This window comes from Haliaeetus leucocephalus, unplaced genomic scaffold (assembly GCF_000737465.1).
Source record: "Haliaeetus leucocephalus isolate CR32 unplaced genomic scaffold, Haliaeetus_leucocephalus-4.0 Scaffold413, whole genome shotgun sequence".
Lineage (NCBI taxonomy): Eukaryota > Metazoa > Chordata > Aves > Accipitriformes > Accipitridae > Haliaeetus > Haliaeetus leucocephalus.
The window spans coordinates 23,270-23,805 of record NW_010972849.1 but is presented as its reverse complement, the minus strand read 5'-3'; the positions used below and the strand labels follow the sequence as shown (position 1 = coordinate 23,805).

General features: G+C 68.8%; 1 protein-coding gene across 1 annotated transcript in view; it reads left to right on the top strand.

Moving 5' to 3' along the window:
- Positions 1-52: 52 nt before the first annotated feature.
- CTU1 (cytosolic thiouridylase subunit 1) overlaps positions 53-536 on the top strand; it is a gene marked incomplete at both ends in the record, with an annotated part of 3,819 nt that continues 3,335 nt past the window's right edge. The window contains one exon of the mRNA XM_010574128.1: positions 53-505. Coding sequence (XP_010572430.1) covers positions 53-505 — 453 coding nt within the window. The remainder of the gene's footprint in view (positions 506-536) is intronic.

Sequence of the window (536 nt, the reverse complement as noted above, 5' to 3'; positions counted from 1 at the left end):
CCCCGCACCGCCGAACCCCTCTGCCGACGCTGCTTCCTCCTCGCCTTCGAAGACGAAGCCCACCGCGCCTTAACGGCACCCAACCGGGACGACGCCGAAGCCCACCCCCCCTTCCCAAAAGCCGGCGAGACCTTAGCCGTCGCCGCGTCCGGCGGGAAGGACTCGACCGTCCTGGCGCATCTCCTGCGACGCTTGGAACGCCGGCACGCTTACGGTTATCGCTTGGCGCTGGTTTCGGTAGACGAAGGTATCGCCGGTTACCGGGAGGCGGCGCTGGGGGCCGTCCGGCGCGGGCGGGGGGATTTGCCGTTACTGGTCGTCTCCCACCGGGAACTTTTCGGATGGAGCGTGGACGAGGTGGCGGCGCGGCTGGGCGGTGGGAGCCGGTGCACTTTCTGCGGCGTTTTCCGGAGGCAGGCGCTGGAGAAGGGAGCCAGGTTGCTGGGGGTCGACTGGATCGTTACAGGTGAGCGGCTGGGGGGGCACTGGGAGGCACTGGGAGGTGCTAGGAAGTGGTGGGAAGGCACTGGGAGGGC